Source organism: Lacerta agilis, chromosome 12 (genome assembly GCF_009819535.1).
Source record: "Lacerta agilis isolate rLacAgi1 chromosome 12, rLacAgi1.pri, whole genome shotgun sequence".
In the NCBI taxonomy this organism is placed as follows: domain Eukaryota; kingdom Metazoa; phylum Chordata; class Lepidosauria; order Squamata; family Lacertidae; genus Lacerta; species Lacerta agilis.
The window spans coordinates 31,585,588-31,607,913 of NC_046323.1; the positions used below are offsets into that span (position 1 = coordinate 31,585,588).

Consider the following 22,326-nt stretch of genomic DNA (forward strand, 5'->3'; position numbering starts at 1 on the left):
GTTGTGTTAAAGGAAGCAGACAGGGGTTGTTTTCAGTCCTAGGATTGTTGTAGAAAGACAGCCTTGTGTCTTCGTCTTCAACAAGGCCATGAGAGGGGCATGACGTGCATGAAAAATATGTACACAAATGTGCTAAAGAGAATAAAAACTGAGCAAATACCATTTACTGGAAAGTCACTCAATGATAATGAAGTTTAAGGTCCAGACACCTGAATAGTCATTCCTTTTAGAGTAAATGGACCCGGCCTTCTCTCATTCCATGCATCATATAATGCGTTTTGACTCAATATGACTGTTCCAGTTAAAAACACCTAATGTATTCAGAACTATAAAATTGATCTGATTAGAACAGAACTACATATCAAATGAAATTAAGTGTGGTTGCTTACATAATTTGAGCTGAAATGTTTAAGGTATTTTTAACTGTTTGCATTTTTATTCTCTTAAAATTACTGCAAAATTTTCTATATTCTGTTTTTAAAGTTTCTGTGCCGTCCGGATCTGTATTCTATAAGTTTCAGTACCATCGTGTTATCACATACTTTGCCATTTACATGGTTTTCTTTTAGTACTATTGGTTATATATAACATTTCCTAAAGCCAGTAAATGCTATTTAAAATGCAATTTCATTAGGATATTTATTTTGATCACTGATGAACCACTGTGAAAGAGGATATTTTTCTCCCCTACAAAGAACAGAAATAGGCACTTCACCCTTATTTAACCATGTTACTGTTGTAGCCAACTTAAGCATTCTAAATGCATTGCCTAAAGTTGATATTCCGTGAACATAAATTCTAAAAGCAATTTGAGCAGTGTGAAATTTTTCATATATTGGTGTTAAAGGAGCAAGCATGCCACAAAAGAGCACCAAATTGACATTTTAAAGAAATAAACACTTATAAGCCTTTTATCTTCTGTGACAGAAGAAACAAGTTTTAAATTTACACCATCAGCTCTACTCCTCATTAGCTGTACGCAGATCACATTATAGAATTATAGAATTTTAGAGTTTTATGTACATTTAAAGACTGGTTTAAATTAAAGGAAAAGAGGTATACAATGTATCATGTTTTGCTTGATGGGGAGGAAGCACGTACAGCTTTAGTTTTAAAACATCACAGGATGCGCATTTTAAATTTCTATGAAGAATGTTAAAAGGACAAGACAATTTTGTACAAAACCTCAATTTATTTCAAAGAAATTAAAAATATGAATTTTATATATATTTATATATAAACTTCTATTCCTCTATAAATATAGTTGATCTTGCAATAGTGAACAGAAGGAAATGCATACCAAATTCACATAGCTATGCATTTTAGGGTAAGGTTAAGTCATGGATAATATTTATGACAGCTGCTTATATAAAAAGAAGTTTGAAACAGTACAATCGGAAGAGCAGCAAGTCTGCTGCTATACAAAGGATTAAATATTAAAAGGTGTTTGCCAGTTAAAATTGACACATCTTGTATAAGCCTGTTAAGGAAATATGAGCCATAACAGTTCAGAGAGAACACAGACCAATCATACACAGGCTCTTTTAGCTTTACATATAAATTACTATATTGAAACATCAGGCTTGTAGATTCTTTGGGGTCTCACACCCTATCATTCAACTGAAATCTATTTTTCTTGGCGGCATAAATCACCATGCCTTTCATTCACCTACTAACAAGAAGGAATTAAAACCCACCAGTTATGAAGATATGTAGAAATGAAATGTCAGTGTTATAAATGCTGTGAAAATCTGAATAATCCAAGCTGCAGAGATCTTTTACTGGGTTTATGTCACCCCTTCTTCTTGGTCATACTGAGCAGGTTTGTAAAAAAAATCAGCTCAATAGCGCTTTTCCTGATGGCTCTCTCCCAGCAAACTCATTAAACAGAAAAACAAAAAATCTAACCAAAGAGCAGGCTATTAAGATATGGAGTGTCAAAATCACAATCAAAATGGACCACCTCGTCCTCACTACAGATTAACAATTACAACCAATGGCCGTATTTCCATAGAAAGTAGAATCTGCCTCTTACAGGCTTAAAAAGCAGGCTGCCCATTCAATATATTAACAAAGTTAAGAGAAAAGTTAACAGTTCTTTAAAATGGGCAGGTGTGTGTAAAGGAGCAGCTGGTGAGAAAACATCACTCCCAACCTTTCAATTTCATACCACTGTACTTAAAAACAGGTCACACCTTTAGGCAGAGCTTAGGAAACTTTCTCACCAAGAGTTTGGTGGTGGAGAGAGAGTTTTCTTAGGCAAGGGCTAGGCAATACAGTTGGGTAATAATAACATGCAGTTCCCTTTCCCATACTCCTCCCCAGGTGGGGTGGAACAGGTAAAACTGCTTGCTCCTTTATTCCTTCAGGTCATGCTGAGCAGAGATGGGAGTTAAGGCTTTTCCACTCCCTATATTTGTCTTGCAGCGCAGATCAAGTCAGCCGTGCAGCCTACCCAGACAATTTTCCTGAAACCATTCATTCTACTGGTATCAGTGGGGCAACTTATAACATATGTCAAATTATGAATCTGTTATCCTTAATCCTGGATGTAAGCAGCTTGACACGCAACTATTACCATGACGTGTGGGGTAGGAGGTGAAGAAAGGAAAGCTATTGGGCTCATTTTGGTTCCTATGATATCAGCTTTGCAAATAAAATAAAGAACATTGATTTTCTTTCTCCTTTCTTCAAAGAGAGAGAGAGAGAAAGAGGAAAGGCTAGGCTGCAAACAGGTTAAAAAAGTTCTAAATACTTACAAAAGTGAGAACTTTGCAATTTAAATACAAATATACTTACAAAATGTTACAGAGGCTATTTACAACCTCAGATCCACATTCCCAACTTTACAGTAAAAATTAGTCCAGTAGAAGACAGGAGTCAAGGGGAATAAGGTCTGTTTCTCCACCAGCACCAGCCTCTTTACATCCAGTCCCCTGTGGGCTGGAGAGAAAAGTCAGAAGACTTTAGACAGCACCTATGTGACCACTTTCTCTCCTTTACTCTCTGGCTGGGACTGCGAGCAGAGAGCAAGTTCCTTTGCCAGCTATCTCTGGTTGGTGTGAGAGCTTCACACTGTAGTTTCCCCTTGCTTACTATTGGTGAGTCTGCTATAGAACTTCCTCCAGGAATTGAGTGTTTTCCCAGACCAGATCCAGAAGCCAGAAGTGATGCCTACAATTAAAGTCATGAGATACTTGATCATAAAGACGGTGAAGTCAGGACTCATGGGCGGATGGTGGTAGTTACTGGGGCAAGGGATGGCATAGCTCTTGCAGCTTTGAGCAAACCAACTCCTTTCCCACTGTTCCCTAAATGCTTGCTCGTAAAAATAGCAGGCAATGACTATGGTGGCAGGCACTGTGTACAGGACGCTGAAGATCCCTATTCTAACCATCAGCTTTTCCAATTTCTCTGTCTTGGTACCATCGTGTTTCATGATGGTCCGAATTCTGAAAAGGGAGACAAATCCAGCCAGGAGGAAAGAAGTGCCAATGAACAAGTAAACAAACAAAGGAGCCAGCACAAAGCCCCGCAGGGCATCCACATTGTTGATGCCCACAAAGCAGACGCCACTGAGCACATCCCCATCCACCTGCCCCAGAGCCAAGATGGTGATGGTTTTGATAGCAGGCACAGCCCAAGCAGCCAGGTGGAAGTACTGGGAGTTGGCCTCGATGGCTTCGTGGCCCCACTTCATGCCAGCCGCCAGGAACCAGGTGAGGGAGAGGATCACCCACCAGATGGAGCTGGCCATGCCAAAGAAGTAGAGCATCATGAAGAGGATGGTGCACCCTTCCCGCTTGGTGCCTTGCGCCACAGTCCGCGAGCCATCGTCGGAGAAACGCTCATTGCACACCACCTTCTCCTCCAGCAGGAACCCTGCAATGTAGGCCACCGCCACCGCCGTGTAGCAGCCCGAGAGGAAGATGATGGGTCTCTCTGGGTAGCTGAAGCGCTTCATGTCCACCAGGTAGGTCAGCACGGTGAAGAGGGTGGAGGCGCAGCACAACACCGACCAGATTCCAATCCAGGTGCGGGAGAAGCGCAGCTCCTCCTGCCCGAAGTACATGAGCCCGTAGGGGCGCCCGGACTCGCAGGGCGCCCCGCAATCCTTCTCGCCCAGGAAGCGGTAGTTGAGGTAGGAGGGCACCTTGAGCACCCGGGGGCAGGTGAACCTGCCCGCCCGCTCCGCCAGGTGGCTCCCGCCGCCCCCGCCGCCGCCTCCTGCCACGCCGCCGCCGGGCCGCAGCTGCGGGTTGCTGGTCCAGAACTCGGGTCCCAGCGAGGGCGTGGGCGTGCCGCGCTCGGAGGTGTTCTGGCCCACGCAGAGCTCTTCGGCGCCGTGCACGGGGAACTTCTCGCAGCGCAGCGTGTCGGGCCACTGGAAGCCGAACTTGTTCATAAGCGCCTCGCAGCCTTGGCGCGCCCGCTCGCACAGGGAGCGGCAAGGCGGCAGCGCCTGCTCCAGCACGGTGCACACGGGCGCGTACATGGAGCACAGGAAGAACTTGAGCTCGGCCGAGCACTGCACCTTGACGAGCGGGTAGAACTGGTGCACCTCCAGGCCCGCGTCCTCCTGGTTGGTGTGGCCCAGCAAGTTGGGCATGATGGTCTGGTTGTACGCGATGTCCGTGCACAGGGGGATGGTGATGGGCTGGCAGTAGCCGTGGTCCGGCACCGAGATGCCCCGCTCGCCGTTGTACTGCTGCTGCTGCTGCTGCCCCAGAGCGGGAAGCACCGGCGCCTCCGTGCACAGCAGCAGCAGTAGCAGCAGCAGCGGCCGCGGGGACAGAGCGCCGGCCCGGCTGCCCCTCTCCGCCTCGGCCCCGCTGCAAACTTGCCGAGTCCACTTCTCTGCCATACTTCGCCGGGTCCTCTGGCTGCTGCTCCCGCCGCCGCCGCCTCCTCCCTCTCCAGGTCCCTCCTGCTGCTTCTGCCGCCGCCTTTCACCTCCTCTCCTGCCAGGTCAAACTTGAGCCTCCTGCAGGGGAGGCTGCAAGGAAGAGGAGGACGGCGAGGGCCACCCCGCGAGCACGTCCCTCCGCCGCGCCGCCAGCGCGCTCTGCTCTCTCTCTCGCCTGCCAGGCAGAGCGCGCCAGCTCCAGCTCTTGCTGCTGCTGCTACCGCCGCCTTTTCTTCTTCTTTCTCCGCCACCGCTGCCGCCTGACCATTTGTGGCAATCCCTCAAGCCCTCTCTCCCTCGAACCGGTTTCCAGGCGCCCCGCAGTCTGCCTTTCACCAGAAGGGAGGAGCCTTGAAACCGACGCCTAAGTTTTCCCTGCGTCAGGGACCGTCGCCCAACAACACTCCCCGCTTCCAAGCGCAGGAGGAGGCGGAGGTCGTCCGATACGGTTTCTCTCTCTCCGCCCTCCCTCCCGCCTCGCTCCTCCTCCAACTTCTCCTCCAGGACACGAGGGGGAGCGGGAGGGGGGGGGAGGCCAAGCTTGTTGGGTTTTGCCTTAAAAAGAATAGGCCCATATGCTGTGTGAGCAGCTAATGAATAGGAGGGAGCAGACAATTGCTTTCTTCCCCTTTCTACGCCTAAAAATTCGGTGGTTCGCATTTTAATCAAATACAAGGGGGGGGGGCAGGAGAAGACTTAAGACAAGGACGTATGTTTGTGAATTATAGAGCAAAGTTTTAGAGCATCGCAACTTGAAGGTAGACGCTCGTTTGCTGAGCAGCTTTCAATAAAACAAAAACGACAAAACCCTCAACCACCAAAAACTCTTCACTTGAAATGATTGTAACCTGACGCAGGGAAGTCTTTAGAGGCGGCCTCTTGGCGCTCCTTACTCAGCGCTCTCTTCCCAGCCGCCCGCCCTTAAACACACTTGTAAAGTCTACATGAAACGGTTATGGTTTTTTTTTTTTTAAAGGAACCAAACATTAAGTCAGTTTCTTCCCAGAAATTAACATTTAAAATGACAGCTGTTCCCTCCCTCCCTCCACCCACCCACCCATCCATCCAAGAACTTGCAAAACACATCATCGCTGGAGGGACTGATGTCAGGCTGGGAGGTAAAATTGGGCAAATACCTCAAAGGATTTGAAGACCCAACCAAAATAAAAACAAAAATAAATATTCGGAACCAACTTTTGTGGCCCAGATCAAATGCTGTACATAATTACCTGGGTGGAATTGAGTGTGTCTGGCTTTCAAACAAACATGAGAACGTGAGAAGAACCTTTAGTCCAGTGGCTCATTTATTCCAGCCAGCAGTGAATCTACATGTTGGGGGCCTTGAAGCTTGAACTGTTACGGGGCCACTTTTCAACCAGCAACAAGGTCTGGGTAACCACTGTTAATATTCAGTAGGGTTGTTCCATGACAGATCACCACTACTGACTCTCTAACTTTGGGATTGTTGAAATACAGTAAACACACACACACACACACACACCAGTTTGAATTGTATGACACAAATTGTGGGTGTATTAGACCCAAAAATGTTAAGCAATGAGGACTAAAATCACTTCTGGGGCCCCTCTGGGATTAAGGGTCCAGCATCCTGTTCTCACAGTGACCATACATACCTCTGGGGTATCAGCAACAAAACCTGGGCACAAGAGCATTCTCCCTTCCTGTGGTTCCTAGAAGCTGATATTCTGAAGCATTAATAATTGGTAATTGGTAATACTATATTACCACCTCTGACTGTGGATGCAGAGCATAGCTACCATGCCTCGTAGCCATGCAAGCTGGTGGCCATCACTGCCTTCACTGGGAATGAGTCTCATAGTTTAACTCAGTGCTGCATGAATGCATAACTTCTCAAGGTACTCGGGTTACTTTTACTAGAGTTAGGTGGTGTTGTGCCCACTGAATAGTGTCTTGCACATGTTTGATCACTTCCAAGTGTGTGAGGTTAGGCAGAAACAGCAAAAGAAATGCATAGCTGAAGGACAGACATAGATCTCACTGTGCTTGGTCTGTCAGCAAAAAATTAGAGGTAGTTTTAGCTTTAGTTTCAAAAATACATCCCTCACCCACAAATAAGATCAAGACTTTTGCAAGAATTGGGACTTCAGGCTAATGCAGCAGGTCCGAAAGCTGTACTGTAATGCTACAAGGAGGATAAGTTGTAATTATAATGTTTAGACACTAGGTGGCACTGGACTTAGTTGTGTTTAGCTGGAATCAGGAGTTTCCTGTTGCTGTTCTTGTTAGAGACAATAGGAAGGTTCATGCAATTCATGCCACTGTTGCCCATGTGTACAGCAGCCATGCCTCTTTGTTGTCTTTGTGCTTAGCCAGCCTGTGAAGGGGCTCTGTAGGCAATGAGCTCTTCGACATAAGGAGGAATCCTGGGCCAATCAGGGGGCACCTTTGTAGTGGGGGAGGGGTACATATGTAGAGCCCCTTCACATGCTGACTGAACGTATAAACAAGTCGAATGATGCCATGGCTTTTGCACATGGGACTGGGCTAGCTTACTTCAGCATATGTGTTGGGATCATCTGATAACTTTACCGGGTAAATGTGGCTGTAAGCCTGTTTACACACTCCCATTTGCTCTGCGTTTCCACTGTTACTGTGGGAAGTAGTATACACATGGCAGTAGCTAGCTTCCAGTAACTAGTGGGTCCTCTAAGGTTTCCATGACAAGTTCAAACTCTTGGGATGGGAGGGAGGATGTGCCAAGGACAAAAGGTAAACTCAAAATAACTGGTAGCAAAGAAGCTGGGCTGGGAACAAGTGTTTACACAATCAAGGTTGTTTCCATACTAATGCTGGTTCCTGTGGAAGCAAGTAGTACGAATCTGAGGGTTCAGCAAGAATCTCTCTCTGTCTCTGTCTCTTTCCCACCTTCCACCTCTCAGTACATAGATGTGTAATATCACTTTGTAAGCTTAGTGTTTCACACACATCTAAACAATATTTACAATGGCCATACTTGGTGGTAACTCTTATTAGGACTTTCTAACCTCCCACTTCACACTCTTGACAACTTCACTGCTCCACCCAAGTGTATTGCCTCATAAAACAAAACACACCTGCTGATCTAGGCTTCCCTTCTTGAATATGGTAGTGAATTGTATGAATCAAGGTGCAGAGAGAAACAATTGACCCATCTCCCTTCCTAAACAAGTCATCAGATTGTAGCAAGACTCCACCCAGTTGGCCAGAAGTAGTTTTAGGAGTGTAGTTTGCTGGGCAGTAACAGTTGGGGAGATTAAACAAAGACTCCAGATAGCAGCATAACTCTGGTTATGCCACAGAAGCATAGCTGTTAACTTTTCCCTTTTCTTGCGAGGAATCCTATTTGGAATAAGAAGAAGAAGAAGAGAAGAAGAGTTTGGATTTGATATCCCGCTTTTCACTACCCGAAGGAGTCTCAAAGCGGCTAACATTCTCCTTTCCCTTCCTCCCCCACAACAAACACTCTGTGAGGTGAGTGGGGCTGAGAGACTTCAGAGAAGTGTGACTAGCCCAAGGTCACCCAGCAGCTGCATGTGGAGGAGTGGAGACGCGAACCCGGTTCCCCAGATAACGAGTCTACCGCTCTTAACCACTACACCACACTGGCTCTCTTAAGGGCATTTCCCTTAAAAAGGGGGGAAAGTTGACAGCTATGCACAGGAGAGAAGGACATGTGACTTTAACAACTGGAGCAGCATCCTGACAATATCAGTTTTCATAAAAAGGAAATAAGGGGGGGGGAGGTGAAGTTCTTAGTCCTCATGGAAAACCTGTAACCATCTGACCAGTTTCTTCCAAAAAAGAGAGATCCAAATAAGATTCATTGGGAGGTGGTTCCAATGGTCCCAAAAGCTGGGATTTTTCTAACTTATATCCTAACTCGTCATTTATTTATTTTTAGATCTATATACTGCCCTTCATCCAAATATCTCAGGGTGGTTCACAAGATAAAATTACAGGATAGAAGCACAAAATAAATAGCTAAAACAATAACTGCTCCCTTCCACAAACACATTTTAAAGGCCATAGAATACCAATCAGCCCAAAGGCCTGGTTGAAGAGGTCCATTTTTTGCCTGGTGCCTGAAGATGAACCTCCCTGGGGAGAGCATTCACAAACACGGAGCCACGTTTAATTTTGACCCATTTACAATGGAATCCTATACATGTTTATTGGGCCGTTTTCCAAGGCACTCCTTGGAATTACACAAAATTCCATTTCAACTTTCATTTACTTCCCCATCACACCATAAGTTTCCCCTTAAGTTCAAACTCTTTCCTTTTGCTCACAGAAACCAACTCCCAAGTGAAAACGGAATACCACATTCTGAACAAAAACATACACCCCCAGTAAAATGTGTGACTATATAAGTTAGATAAAGGAACCTAGGATTCTACATCCTGCTCTGAAAATCAATTTGTAGCTTGTGCACCACAGGTTCCTCGGGTTGTCTACTCACTCAGAAGTCCTAGTGAGTTCAGTGGCACTTACTCCCAGGTATGTGCATGTAGGATTGGAGCCTGTCTTGCACAGAAACAAAACAAGCTGGAATCAAGTCTATTAGGAGAGAATGTCTTCCAGCTTCTGTTTTGACTCTGTTGCAGTCAATAGCTAGAACATTTTATTTTCTGTCTTACAGACAGATCTCAGACTAAATATTTAGGCCACTTCCTTTCTCCCAGCAGTGCTGTCCCACATTCAAAAAAGTTACTACCAACATCTAGTTATAATGAATAGAGGAAGAAAGGCATCTTTTTGAAATAGAATATCATTACCTATCTAGTTTATCTGGTTTTTTAAATAATAAAAAATCTGTAATACACTAACTCCTGGGTACTTGAAAATTCACAGTGCAGGACATTCTATGTTGAGAAAATGAATATATTTAAATGATTGCTGGATCTCTTTCAGATATAGCATACATATATCATATGTAATTATTGCTGATATTCTTTTGGGCCAGCTCTCATTCCAACTGGGCAATCTCATGCATGTTAAAGTAAGTTTCATGACATTCAGTGGGACCGACTCTCTAGTAGAAGTGTTTAGAATGGAAGAGCTAGGCTGTAGTCCTGCATGCCTGGGAATAAGCTCCATGTGGCTTTCTACTGAATAGATATTCATATGATTGCTCTGTTAATTTCCCCCCTTTTAATTTGCACCCACAATTAATCAGATACATATAGAATCAGATTTGCACAAATTCCATTGCATATGTGGGTTTGCCTCAGTCATTCTAATATGTGAAAGGGTTTGAGGATCTAGCAGTACTTCCTTTTAGTATGTAGCCATTGAAATGAATGGAAAAGTAATGATTTATTAAGGAGCTTCATGTGTGTGTTGGAACTCCCGCAAATGGAAGGTGTTGTTTCTAAATCTGCTTTTTGAGCAACCCAATTCTTTCTTAAACAATAGCACTTTTTCAGATTTATACCTGAATATTTTAAAAATAACACTCATAAGTTTAGACCTCCTCAGCAAACATCATTTTCACAACAGGAGAAAGAGCATACACGGTTTGCACACATGGGGCTCCTTAAATGGTTCACAACAATATTTAATCACTGTTGGGGTTAAATAAACTTTTCAAACTTTTCTTATAACTCACTACAATTTCAAGGTACTGGAAGGCAATCCTGCACTGCTATGGTCCTAAATATACTGTTCATAAAGGTAAAGGTAAAGGGACCCCTGACCATTAGGTCCAGTCATGGACGAATCTGGGGTTGCAGCGCTCATCATGCGTTACTGGCCGAGGGAGCTGGTGTACAGCTTCTGGGTCATGTGGCCAGCATGATAAAGCTGCTTCTGGCGAACCAAAGCAGCGCACGGAAACGCCGTTTACCTTCCCGCCGGAGCGGTACCTATTTATCTACTTGCACTTTGACGTGCTTTCGAGCTGCTAGGTTGGCAGGAGCTGGGACCGAGCAACGGGAGCTCACCCCGTCGCGGGGATTCGAACCGCTGACCTTCTGATCAGCAAGCCCTAGGCTCTGTGGTTTAACCCACAGTGCCAATGGAAACTCTTTGTTTGCTTTGTGGAATTACAAGTTCAGGTTACTAAATTAATTCTTAACACTTCTGCTAAACAAGAGGAACACCATATTTTTTAAATGGACAGAAACCTGGTTAACAGAGCTGCAGTTTGGTCCAAGGAGAGCCAATGCAGTATAGAGTATTGGACCAGGGACATGTGGCTTCAAATCCACTCAGTCAACCCTCACCGGGTCCTTCTCTTTTTCTTACCCTAACCAAGTTTACAGGGTTGTATGGATTAAATGAGGCAGGTACATGTTCCTTGAAATAAAGGTAGAATTAAAGCGTAATAAATAAATACAGTACTAAGATTGGATGTGGGTTCAAAACCTGCTCATAAAGTCATGGATGGCTTTGTACAAACGATTTTGTCTCCAAATCAGTTCCTTACTCTTGACATTGCAGGTACTATTGGAGCAGACACATAATAAGATTGATGAATGGTACAAGTTTCCTGCTTTTTTTTAAGTGCTTGACATTGATTGGTGGAGAGCAGGGACTTTTTCCTTTGTTACAGATCATCCTAAAAGTTTGTGATAGGACAATTTGAAAATTGCAACCAAAATTAAAATCTAGACTTATTTGAAAAACCTTTGTGTAATTTAGAATGAAGTGTGAACTTGCTGATATATCTGGTCGCATTGACTCAGGTCTGAAGGAAATGGGCATATAGGATTGTTGCGGTGTGTGCTTAGCATGATGGAACAATATAATTAAGGCTTACACCTTTCCTTCTTTCTTTTTTCTCTCTCTTAAAGACACAAAAACCAAGCCTTGCTACACACCAAGATGAAGTGCTTAGTTCTGTATTCAAGACGATGAATTGAAAAAGTGGAGTTTAAGGAGGGGAGCTTTTCAGCCAGAAGAATTTGAACAAGAGGTTGGCCTGCAGCCTGCCAAGGTAATACTTCTGTTCTACTATCTACTCTAAGGAATGTGTCAAAACAATAATCAAGGGCTGTCTTTGAGGGGAGATGGAGGATGTATAGACAAGATGAATTAAGGCACTGCTGACTCCCTTCTTGTTTGGGGGTCGGTGTGAGGTGGACAATGGGAATGTGTTGGTTGTGACGGATGTTAAAATACTTCAGAGAGTAAAATATCAGAACTCAGCAAGGATTCCAGGAATTATTGCTGAATTAGATGCTAGCCAATAAGTGGCCATTTCAAAAATGCAGTAAATTAATATAGTGAGGTAAGGTTGCAGCGGGGCCTTTTCATTTGTGGCACCCAGCCTCTGGAATTTAGGATGACCGACTCTTATATAATTCAGTGCTAACTAAAGGCATTTAGTTTTCTAAATGTTTTCTCAGGTATTTGCTAGGTGTTGTTGTTGAGTTTAGCCAGCTTGATCATGGTGACTGAGTGTTCAGGGATCTGATAATCCTCATCACATGTTCTCACTACATTTTTATTTATTTTATTCATGTATTAGTTGTTTAGACCACTTTTTGCTAAAGGTCCCAAAATGGTTTTCAGCGATACAGATTAAAACCATGTGCAGTTTAAAATAAAAACAATTATTTTAAACAATACAGGATAGGGCAGCCTAAAACCTCAGGGCAGGTAAATGAAATGTGTAAAGGAAGGATAGGACCAGAACTACGTTTCCTGGAAATGGCCATTTACCTGCAGTAGTGGAGCCCTGTGGTAGTGTGAACCAGCAGCTTTGAAATTTGCACAAAGACAGTTTTCTAGCTAGAATTAGCCAGAAACAGGTATGTAACCTTGTGGGAGGTGGTGATGGTTAAGAGATACATGTTTTCTGGATATCTGTTGCATCTTTGCTTCCAATGGATTCTGCTCATACAGTCACCCTCAATTATCAGCACTATCTATCACCCAAAGGAATCAAAATCCCAGAGTCACAAACGAACACACAGCTTTTTTTTTTAACTCACCAGAACTCAGTTCTGGCACCTCTCAGGTGAGTTCCTGCAACTCTCAAGTGGGCACCATTATCGTTCTAAGAAAATGAGGGTGTTGTTCATGGTGAGTTCCGGCACCTCTTTTTCTTGAAAAATAGCAGTGTGTGTGTCTGTGTAAACAGAAAACTTTAAGAGTTTCGTTGATATTTGGAAACAAGCCGTACTCCAGATCTGATTAATTACAAAGGCCCATTTGACTAGTGACCTTCATTTGACCTTCCCTTACTGTATTGGTCTTGTGTGCAGCACATTGACTGGGATCTCTAAGGAGCTACTTTAGATGCGCAGAATGGTTGTGGGCATGCTCAATGGGATTTTTTACTTTTCCATTTTGAATGGCAGACACCCTCCTCCCCAATGCCACAAGCTGCTCCCCAACCCCCCTCATATCCAAAGTTCCACTGGGCAATAAGAATTGCCTAACATAGTACTCTAAATCTCGGCCATGATGGTGTATTGTGGTTTGGATTGACGTGAGACTAGGGATGGGGAAACCAGCTAGGCTGGCCTGTGGATGGTTCTGTGCTTTTGACTCCTTATGATTCTAATTTTAGGGGGGGGTTCTTGTCGTTTGGCTTGGATAAATAAACCATGATGCATACCATGAGCTTTATTTTCTTTTGTTTATTTTCAAGGATTTTTATATAGTGCCTATTGCAATTCACCTCAAGGTGGTGTAGATGTTGGTAGTGTTCCCATTGATCAGAGAGGTGGTTGCTGTTTTTGCTAGGTGGGCCTCATAGCTCACTTTTTCTCCACCAAGGCACACCCCTTAGACCAGCGGCCCACGGGGATCATTTAACCGGCCCACGAGCCGCCCCCGAACCAAGCCGCCCACTTGGCGAGTCCCTGTGCGCTGTACTAAACCAGCACAGTGCGGCGCGGGGACCCGCTTCTGCGGCGCTGGAAATCACGTCTGCGCAGACACCGGAAATTGCGGCCATGCGTGCTGCAGCCCCCAGAGGGATCTCCGCTGGAGTGAACCAGCCAAGGCGAGGTAAACCTTGCCGACCCCTGCCTTAAACAGTCAGCTTGAGCAAGTAGGGCAAACCAACTGTCGTGATGTATCTGCAAATGTACACAGAGAAATGCATGTGGGGAAAAGAGAGAGCCAAAGAAAAAAATATATATAGTTGTTCTAGAATTCAGGTTTACGGCAGTAGTTTCTGCATTTGGTTGGACATTAATTAACATGCAAACGAAAAGCAAGCAAATCCTCATGCCTCATCAAGTGTGCGCAGAATCTTCAACATTTTCAAATGATAGACTAATAGCAAAATGCAATTATTGAGATTGCCAAAGCACCTTGCCCCAGAAAATATGAAAGTGCTGTGTTCAAAGCACTTGGAAAATAAACTCCCATTCTTTACAGCCCCGTCGTCCCTATGGGATTTGGCATAAGACAGACTAGAAAATTTCTAAGAAATGTCAGGTTTTCTTTGCTGGCATTTTTTCTTTATATTATTATTACTTTGTTCTGAGAAGAAACATCTTGGGCTCAAAAGGTAAAATTCATTGACTGTCGATTTTACTAAATGCGAGTTTAGTCGTGCAAGCAAAGAGAAGCGGAGAGTGTACTAAATATGACTACATTTTACAATCCCTTTCTTCCCTCTTCTCCTTCTTCTGCATTGCATCCCCCCCCTTTTGATAAGCACTTAAGAGAAGCCCATTCACTGGAAGCTGCCAATTCTTTTATTTACAATAAGAACAGATTGGGGAGACTAGAGAAAATGTGTGTGGCAAATTAGGGTGAACTCGGTGGCCTGAATTTTAAATGTGAGGGAGGAAATATATATGAAGGGATCTTTCCATGCACTCCTCCCCTCCCCCCCACCTTTTCTTTCTGAAACTGTCCTAAAGCCATTATCATAGTTGAATACTTTGCATAATGGAAAACACAGTCACTTCAGATCTTCTTTTGCATGACAAACTCTTGATTAGAAAAATAATAGAATGGAAATGGAATTGGTGTTTACTATGGATGGCTGGAGAAAAGAACCCAGCATTAAAAGCAACAAGGGCAAGAGAAAAGGAGAAAACCCTCGACACCCGGCGTATGATACAGACAGATGACTGAGTCTTTTCCACAACAATATAAGCTTGTTTATAGTCAGGCCCTGGAGGCTGAGGAAAGTAGGGAAATTGATTTTAAAACAAACAAATAAATAAATCCTACAATGAGAATTCTTTACCCTTAAAAACGGAACAGAAACTTTTATTCATAGATCCAAATGTATGACTCTCCCTATCTGGAGAGAAAAAACAATTCATGAACCGCATTTTAAGGGTACTGACAATGAACCAGAAAAGAAGAGAGTGGTGTTTAGTGAATTAGACCAATTGCCCATTTAGCACCATACTACCTAAGTGGGTAGGACCCAGGTGGCGCTGTGGGTTAAACCACAGAGTCTAGGGCTTGCTGATCAGAAGGTCGGTGGTTCGAATCCCTGCCACGGGGTGAGCTCCCGTTGCTTGGTCCCAGCTCCTGCCCACCTAGCAGTTCGAAAGCACGTCAAAGTGCAAGTAGATAAATAGGGACCGCTCCAGCGGGAAGGTAAACGGCGTTTCCGTGCGCTGCTCTGGTTTGCCAGAAGCGGCTTTGTCATGCTGGCCACATGACCCGGAAGCTGTCTGCGGACAAACGCGGCTCCCTCGGCCTATAGAGCGAGATGAGCGCCGCAACCCCAGAGTCGGACACGACTGGACCTGATGGTCAGGGGTCCCTTTACCTTTACCTAAGTGGGTGAGTAGCAGGCGTGCTACATACAACTCAGTACCTTTTCTAGCTCAACTACATCCCATCTCAGGGTAGTTCCATACAGTACTGGCAGTCTGGCGTGGGCACCTTTTTTCCCCGTCAAGGACCAATGCCAATTGAGGGCAGGGCTGAAGCCAATTATGCTGGGTGGGTGGGGACTCCTCTCTCTGTCTTTCTGATGCCTCCTCCTTTCTTCTTTCTTCTCTTTTAACATCTTTCTCTACAACCAGCAGCCTGCTGAAGGATGGATGGCCGGTTGATCTTCTAAACTGCTTAATCGTAGAGAGCTCTTGAAACTGGTCTGAGGGCAACAGAACGTTAGGCCGTGGCCCACCTGTGGCCCACACAAATAGCTGATAAATTCACATGGCAGTGGGGGCGGCAGCAAAGGGTTCTGTGTAGCAGGGATGGGAAATAGGTGCCCCCAGTTGTTTTTGGACTCGGTCAGCCACAGTCAGCATGCCAGAGATGCAGGTAGTTGCAGTCAACAACATCTGGAGGGCCACAGATTGCCCATTCCTGCTGCACAAGCAATGCACACTTAAAAGTAATGTGTAAGTCTTCCTGTCAACCTTTGCACCAATAGGACTAAGTATTCTTCTGCAGTAAAAGTGTAGAAACCCATGATGGTCCATGGGATGTGGGTGGAGGAATCAGAATTCTATAGTAGGACAATACCTTTCTTTGATATCAACCCGTGTCACAGTGGTACATGCATAAATTACATAAACTGTGGTACATACATAAATTACTTTTTAAATGCTCTTTATTGATTTTATTAAGTATTACAGCTATTCCATTTGTTGTTAAAAAGAAAAGAAAAAAAGAAAAAAAATCCTGAGAAACACCAATACATGATAAAAAGATTCAACATCATATGTCACCAATACATTAAATCACAAATAAATAACCTTCTACTCTTTGAATGTGACTTCCACCCACCTCACTGTGGGTCCTTTCTTCCTTTTTTAACTGTGTCCTTTTTCACCTTACAATTCATCGGTATTGGGTACATGCATAAATTACAATGCATCAGGTGAACCGGCCAGCTCTGGAGACCTGGCAGCTGCCTTAGGGTGCTGGTGCTGGGCCTGGGTGTTTGTCTTGGCTACAAATCCTGAAGGAACCCCGCACCACGGCCATCTAGCCTTGTGGCACTGCTGTTTGTGGCAAGAGTGATACTTCAGCCCCAAGCCACAGGTTGTCCAACTGGAGGCAAGGCTACCAGACACAGCAGGGCTGCTGGAGAAGGCAGTCATAAATTAGCGGTTGGGAGAGAAAGGCAAGACTGAGCCGGAAGCTGCTGAGCTGGACCCATCCTTGGTGCACCCGATGGCTGGGTCTGCAGCATTAGTTTTTGCTTTGCTTTCTTTTGAACGAAGGATAACAAAGTCAGCCATGGCACCTTCAGCAAACACAGCTGACATGTTTGAGTCTCTAGACTTTTTCTTCCTCACAAGCAAGCTGATAAGAGATGCTTTTTAGCTGGCTTTTTCTCCTCCTCCTTCTCCCCCTCCTTTTTCTTTTGCCTCTACTCTGTCTGACCCAGGAAAAACAAACAAACAACAAAACAAAATCCCATAAGAAAGGGCAAGAAGTTCTGAGATCTGCTACATGGTTATTGTTACTAGGGAAACGACTTCCTTAGCAGTCTTGTGTTCAGCGGCTCCGGCTGACTCCCCCCCCCCCCCCCGCCCAGTCTCAGGCAACAATGCAAAGAGAGTGGCACAAAGGGAGAGGCAGATCCATGTGGCCTCTGTATTCCCACACATGTGTCAGCTCCACTTTCAAGAACTGAAATGTTGCCCTTTTATAAAGCGAGCTTAATTATATTTAATAAACTTGAAGACTGTGTGAGGCAGAGCAGTGAAGAAGTCTCCTTCCCTTATGCCTTTGACGCCATAATTTTTCACAGTTTGGTGGGGGAAGGAAGAATGTGCGGTATATAAGTTCCAGGTTTGATTACTGCATTGAGCTTTAAATGGGGTTGCCTTTGAAGGCAGTTTGGAAACTGTATCTGACGCAGAAGGGCAAGTGGCCAGATTGATGTAGCACCTATACTGGCCTGGCTGTCTATACATTTTGAGACCCCGGCACTTGACAGAACACTTCTACCACCATGACCCTGGTTACAACCTTAGGTCAACCTCTGAAGCCCACTTCCAGGTGCCTTTCCCAAGGGTGGTTCAGAGAGTGGTGACAAAGGGCCTTTTCAGTGTTGTTGTTCAGTCGTTTAGTCGTGTCCGACTCTTCGTGACCCCATGGACCAGAGCACGCCAGGCACGCCTATCCTTCACTGCCTCTCGCAGTTTGGCCAAACTCAGGTTAGTAGCTTTGAGAACACTGTCCAACCATCTCATCCTCTGTTGTCCCCTTCTCCTTGTGCCCTCCATCTTTCCCAACATCAGGGTCTTTTCTAGGGAGTCTTCTCTTCTCATGAGGTGGCCAAAGTACTGGAGCCTCAACTTCAGGATCTGTCCTTCTAGTGAGCACTCAGGGCTGATTTCCTTAAGAATGGATATGTTTGATCTTCTTGCAGTCCATGGGACTCTCAAGAGTCTCCTCCAGCACCATAATTCAAAAGCATCAATTCTTCGGCGATCAGCCTTCTTGATGGTCCAGCTCTCACTGGAGAGCTGGACCATAAAGAAGCCTTTTCAGTAGTGGCCCCCTATCTGTGAAAAGCTTTTCAGCACTTGGTAATGACATTCCTCTCCTCCCAAGCACCTGATGAGATATGGGAGTTGCTTTCTGCTTGCCTTAGTTGATTATCCCTGATACTTTTTATCCAGTAACGTAGCATGCAGTGACTATGGTATCATTTTATATTGTTGTCTTGTATGGGTTTTTTGTGTAATTTAATCTACTGCAAGATGCCTTGAGTCTTTTTTAGAAATAGGTGCCTATGAATTTTAATGAACTTAAACTGCAGCAAAACCATATCTTCAGGAAGAGTGGCATATAGATGCGGAGAGTGAGCAGGAGCTCCAGGAAGCACCTCCTGCGGCTCCCCCCCTTAAGCTGCAATTGTCTAAAGAGAGCAAGGGCCAAGCCACCTGCTTTGCCTGCGCTTTGAGACATGCCGTCTTATAGCAAGTGAGAGAAGCAGATGTCACTCCACTTCCACCCCCTCAAATGAATTCACATTTCCACCAGAAAAGAGACCTAGGTGCACTATAAGAGGAACTTTCCTGACAATAGGTAGCATCCACAAATTCTACAGGGAAAATGTCATGTCTGTTGCTAAGAAGAATGAACAGTGGGACACTGGGGTTAGAGGCTAAGGTAATTGAAATTTGACCTGTGCAACCATTGCTGTAAATCATGTCTCTTATGTTTTACTGTAAGCACATATGGCCAAACTGAACAACCTGTTGGCGAGTAAATATTAGCAGAAAGACATTTTTGGGGAGCTGGTTCAAATATGCATGTGCAAGCCAAACATGCAGCCAAACAAGGAAGTGTCATTGCCATGCTACGAATAAACAAACAAATCAAGATGTGGGGAATCTTTGACCCTTCAGATATTTCTGAACTACGACTCCCATCATCCCTGGCTATTTGCCTTGCTAGCTGGGACAGATGGGAAATGTAGGTTATCAGCATCAGGAGAGCCAAAGGTACCCCACCCCCGAAATATATGAAAGAGCTTAAGAGACAACTGTTTCAGTTTTCTAGTGTGGAATGATCGGGGGCGTAGCGAGGTGGGGGCGGGGGGGCGTGCTTGCCTTGGCTTTTCTTTTTTAAAAGGACTTTTCTCCCCGGCCCGCTGCCGGGGCGGCCAGTGAGGAGGACGAGTGTTGCTGCATGGTGCCAGAGACGTACTTAGGCTTCCTTGCACCCTTGGCAAGGAGCTGTATCTGCGTCTGTGAAGCCAAGAGATACCATGGACCAGGAACTTTGCTTTTCGTTGCCTTTTGTGCTCCACCAAAAGTGTACCTAGACTCTTCCTTCCCTCTGAGCTCCGTTGGGCGCTCCGCTCACTCTTCTGATAGGGTTGGTGGCTTTCTGGGGAGGGGCCCCCACTGGGCTGCTGCAACAGCCCACACCAATGACTGCATTCCTCCACTGAGGCACCCAGAGAAACCTGTGCACCTTGCCTGGCCACCCAGGCAGCAGAGGGGCAGCCCCAGTTGGGCTGGCTGGCTCCTAGACACTCTGAGCCAGGGCACGAAGCACAATTTTCACCCACCCACCCCAGGCCTTGTTGGAAGCCAATTTGGTCTAACCCTATGTGTGCCCTTGCATGGTGCTACATTAAAAAAGCACTGAATTCTACCAGGGGGTTGAAAGAATGAGGAACACAGTGGGAGTGGGTCTGATTCCTTCTGGGTTGTATCCAGTGGTAGTTGTAATCAGTGTAGACCTACTAAAAAGACTAGATTAATTCAATTGATTTTCAATAGGTCTGCTGTGAGTAGAAACACAGTTGTATACTGGGTAGGGCTGGATAGGACTGAACTGATCCATCAGAACTCCTCTTATGTTCTATATTATTGCTCCTGGAACTTCTCACCATTTGGGGGAAGTGGGGTGCACACACACACACACACACACACACACACACACACACACACTATATCCGTCCCAACCATAACAGTTCTGCATTTTTGTTTCCATAGTATTGGATAATCAAGCAGTTGGGTAACTATAGACTTGGATAACTCGACTAGTGCATTGTTGTATAATAATTTTTGTCCCAGTATCTCCATGCTAATTAATCTTGTACCCTTTAACATTTCTTACTTTCCTCGGCTGCAAACTTTGTGTTTCTTTCTCAAAGATGAATTTCCTCCTACCCTTCCTTTCCTTCAACTTACTGCTGTCTCTCTGAGCTGCCATCATTCCTATTCCCCTCTCTCTCTTTCAGACATCAAATCTTTCTCCCCTGCCCTTATATTTCCCAAGGGTTCTCAGCAGGAAATGCAAGACAGCAGGCAGCTCCCAAATGTCCAACTGGGCATCAGCAGTTGTCTCTCTTGGTGCTGTTAGAATGCACAGCTTGTTCGCACACTATTGATGCAAGACAGTCTAGATTCTGAAGTAGTGTGTGTTTTGTGAGATAATTTCCAGCTTGGAAGCACAGTCTTGGTTGTGGAAAAACATTCTAAGAATTGCTGTCTTTAGGCCTCCAATCCAGAATGGCTTGTTCCAAGATACTATCAAAATACTGATAGCAATGTAGCACCGTCTCTTTGCAGAATTTCCAGAAAGTAAAAAGTACAAAAGTAGGTGTTGCTAAAAAGAGAACAAAATTTCAGTCCTGCCCTCCCAAATCAAATCAGTTCTGTTGCAATGCATCCCCTAAGCTATTATTTATAGTTTGAATGTGTGCCAGTTACCTCAGCAATGAAGTAGGATAAAATGTCACTGAAAAACTAAGAAGTTGTGTTAACTGGAAAAGACAAAGTGGCAAAGAAATATAGAAAGTGCATATTGTTTGTTATTATGGCATGTATTTTTGTGCTTTTATATTGTAAAGTGCCCTGTGATCGTCAGATGAAGAATGGTATAGAAACCTAATAAATAATAATAATCCATAGATTATTTGTTCTCCTGCTCCCACCATCCCTGACCATTGATCATGCTTTCTGGGGCTGATGGAGATGCGAGTCCCAACATCTGGAGGACTGCATGTTCTCCAACCCTGTCTTAGGCAAACAAGACAGCTTTTGAACTGGGCTCCAGCCTTGGTTCTATCAAAAGGTGCTGTCGGGAGCAGGTGCTAGGAGCAGGTCAGCAGTAACTCACATGGCTTCAGTGAAGTTAACTCTTTATTCAAAGAAACAAGACAGCTCAGGAGGCCAGACCTAGTGAGCACAAGCAACTCTTCCCAGTAGAACTTGCCCCTATGAGACACATGTGATGACTGAAGGTTCTTGCCTTTCCACCACTTCCTAAGCCCCATCTTCCCCCAGTTCCTTCCCAAGCAATCAGAGGCTTCATCATCTTGCCTGCTTTTGCTCTGTCCTCATCATACCTCTTCAGGTTCTGGGAGACCACAGGGGAGGGGAACTGGTCACAGCAGGAGGGGGAGACAGTTTGGCTTCCTCACCAGCTTAAGGCATCAGTGTTTCTTGACCACCACTCCTCTCCAGCTGCCTCTGGTTCTGGACTGGTCTCTGCCACAGACTCTTCCTGCTCACTAAACCCAGTTACCTCTTCAGCTTCCAACAACTTCTCCCAGTCTTCTCCATCTTCTCCCTCTGACCACTCATTATCATCCCACCACCAATCCCCTGCCTCTGAGCCTCCTTCCCTTGGAGATTCCCACAACCCTTCTGCATCCAGACAATCCATGACAGGTGCTCAGAGTTCTCTGCTCTAGCCTCAAACTCCACAAAGGTAACAAAAAAATTAATTTCAATAAATGGCAACCCTATGTGACATTACTATTTTGCCTCCAGCTTTCTCCCTCTTTAGAAGCCACCTAGCAAGCTCAGGATGTAATAATGCGTTCACTGATAACAAGAGAAAATCGACCCATTCCAGTCTTGAGGGTGACATTTCTGTTCATGAAATGTTCTTTGGTTGGCTAGCAGTTGAATTATCTTTACAACCACTGCGTAAGCATTTGCTGCCATTAAAATGGCCACCTATAGATACAAGTATGTGTGCCTGGAGGGACAGTTCTTCCATTCATTCTGTGACCATTGGATGGATGGGCAAAGAGG

General features: G+C 44.9%; 1 protein-coding gene across 1 annotated transcript; it reads right to left on the minus strand.

Annotated features, from left to right (window-relative positions):
• Positions 1-2,736: 2,736 nt before the first annotated feature.
• On the minus strand, positions 2,737-5,323 carry FZD1 (frizzled class receptor 1). Its single transcript, XM_033165267.1, has one exon. It carries the CDS (start codon positions 4,862-4,864, stop codon positions 3,071-3,073), a length of 1,794 nt encoding a protein of 597 aa, XP_033021158.1. The 5' UTR covers positions 4,865-5,323; the 3' UTR covers positions 2,737-3,070.
• Between the last annotated feature and the right edge of the window lie 17,003 nt (positions 5,324-22,326).

Bases quoted from the DNA above. Each gene is read 5' to 3' on its own strand.
- FZD1 (XM_033165267.1), bottom strand. From the start codon at position 4,864: ATGGCAGAGAAGTGGACTCGGCAAGTTTGCAGCGGGGCCGAGGCGGAG.